Source organism: Macrobrachium nipponense, chromosome 39, assembly GCF_015104395.2.
Source record: "Macrobrachium nipponense isolate FS-2020 chromosome 39, ASM1510439v2, whole genome shotgun sequence".
Classification (NCBI taxonomy): domain Eukaryota; kingdom Metazoa; phylum Arthropoda; class Malacostraca; order Decapoda; family Palaemonidae; genus Macrobrachium; species Macrobrachium nipponense.
The window spans coordinates 34,119,121-34,121,517 of record NC_061099.1 but is presented as its reverse complement, the minus strand read 5'-3'; the positions used below and the strand labels follow the sequence as shown (position 1 = coordinate 34,121,517).

At 46.4% G+C, this 2,397-nt stretch overlaps 1 protein-coding gene across 1 annotated transcript in view; it reads right to left on the bottom strand.

Annotated features, from left to right (window-relative positions):
* Positions 1 to 487: 487 nt before the first annotated feature.
* The window catches only part of LOC135210549 (trichohyalin-like), a 2,540-nt gene continuing 630 nt past the window's right edge, over positions 488 to 2,397 (bottom strand). Inside the window, exon 1 of the mRNA XM_064243414.1 lies at positions 488 to 2,397. This exon is cut by the window's right edge and continues 630 nt beyond it. Coding sequence (XP_064099484.1) covers positions 1,154 to 2,397 — 1,244 coding nt within the window. The 3' untranslated portion in view covers positions 488 to 1,153.

The following is a 2,397-nucleotide window of genomic DNA, read 5'->3' as shown; positions in this document are numbered from 1 at the left end:
TACTTTCAGTCCACAAGCCTTGGATGCTTCCAGAACAAGGAACTTCCAGCAGCCCCCCAACTGCCTTCAGTCCACCTGACCTGGATACTTCCACAGCAGGGAAGCCACAGCAGCCCCCAAACTACTTTCAGTCCACCAGCCTTGGATGCTTCCAGAACAAGGAACTTCCAGCAGCCCCCCAACTGCCTTCAGTCCACCTGACCTGGATGCTTCCACAACTGGGGAGTCAAAACAGCCCCCAAACTACTTTCAGTCCACAAGCCTTGGATGCTTCCAGAACAAGGAACTTCCAGCAGCCCCCCAACTGCCTTCAGTCCACCTGACCTGGATACTTCCACAGCAGGGAAGCCACAGCACCCCCAAACTACTTTCAGTCCACAAGCCTTGGATGCTTCCAGAACAAGGAACTTCCAGCAGCCCCCCAACTGCCTTCAGTCCACCTGACTGGATGTTCCACAACTGGGGAGTTCAAAACAGCCCCAAACTTTTTTCAGTCCACAAGCCTTGGATGCTTCCAGAACAAGGAACTTCCAGCAGCCCCCCAACTGCCTTCAGTCCACCTGACCTGGATACATCCACAGCAGGGAAGCCACAGCACCCCCAAACTACTTTCAGCCCACAAGCCTTGGATGCTTCCAGAACAAGGAACTTCCAGCAGCCCCCCAACTGCCTTCAGTCCACCTGACCTGGATACTTCCACAGCAGGGAAGCCACAGCACCCCCAAACTACTTTCAGCCCACAAGCCTTGGATGCTTCCAGAACAAGGAACTTCCAGCAGCCCCCCAACTGCCTTCAGTCCACCTGACCTGGATGGTTCCACAACTGGGGAGTCAAAACAGCCCCCAAACTACTTTCAGTCCACAAGCCTTGGATGCCTCCAGAACAAGGAACTTCCAGCAGCCCCCCAACTGCCTTCAGTCCACCTGACCTAGGTTCTTCTATATCAGGGAAGTCACAGCAGCCCCCAAACTGCTGGAAGTTCCCTGTCCCTGGAATGTGGACTGGATACTCAAGACGGAGTATACTGAATCAATCAAGACCAAAAAGAGTTGCATCCAAGGCTGGCAGACAAAGTAGGTGGCGGCTGCTAGAAATTTCCTTCCCACCTTCTTCCCTGTAGAGTGTTCCTCCTTTCCTTTTCTCTCTTGTCGTTTATTTGTTTGATGCTGTCCTGTCTACTATCTTCTTTTCTATCATTTCAAATTTTCCTCTTGAATTCTTCTTCCACACCCAAACCTCCTTTTTAGAATCTGTTACCTTCGCAGCTCTTTTCCACTTTTTCCTATGCTCTAGCGGACCATTTCTCAAATACAAAGAGAACATTGCCGGATTCTTAAAAAAGAGCCAAATGTAATCATACAGTTGCACTTCTACTTTAGACCTTTTGGGTTTTCGTTTTCTATCCAGGTCTCTTTTCCGTCTCTTGAGATCTTTTAAAGCGCTATTTAGTCTCTTTTTTTCAAGCTTTGCTTTATTTTTCCTCCTTTTGTGTTCTTCCTCTAACTTGGTTCGTATTTCTCTTTTGAGCCTGTCTTCTTCAGCCTTCAATTGGGCGTTCCTTTCCTTCAATTCCTGCTTGAAAGCTCTTCGTGCTTCCTTTTTCCTTTCTCGTTCTTCCATCCTTACTTGATGGTCATACAGTGCCAAAGACATGGCTTCTCTCTCTAGCCATTCTTGTTCAGCCCTGCGTTTGTCCTTCATTATCTTACGTTCTTGCTTGACAAACTCGATCAAGTCCCTCAGTTTCTTCAATCTGTCATCTCTTCTTTTCTGTTTCCTTTCCTCTAGTTTCTCCGTGATATTTCTCTTGAGTGCGTTAATCCACCTTTTTTCAATTTCCCTTTCAGCCTTTCTCCTCTCCTTTTCTTCCCGTTTTCTAGAGAGTAATTGCTGCTTAATCAGCTTTTTATCGGCCCTTTCGTTGGCCTTTCTCTCCTTGTGTTCCCGGAGAACGGATTTCCACGCGTTTTTTTCCCACCTTCTTTTAGAGCGCCTTTCAGCCTTCTCCTCCTCAATGATCTCTCTGATTTCCTCGATTATTTCTATATTTTCCAGTAGATCGCTTGGTTCCCATTCGGGAGTCTCTTCTGTTTCCTCCTGATTCCCTCTTTCTATTTCCTCCTTTTCTACCTCAAGTTCACTATTAAACATTTCTTCCATATCTTGAAGTATGTCTTTTATTTCTTCGTCTGAAATTTTCTGTGAACGAGAAAGTTTTTGCCAATCTCTTAACAGTTCTTCCCGAAGTTCTTCCCACATAGGATCGGGTTTCGCATCTCGATTTAACCATCTGTTAATTTTCTCATTCCAACGCCGCAATTTGTTTCCCTTCTCATTCTCTATGATCTCTCTGATTTCCTCGATTATTTCTGTATTTTCCAGTACATCGTTTGGTT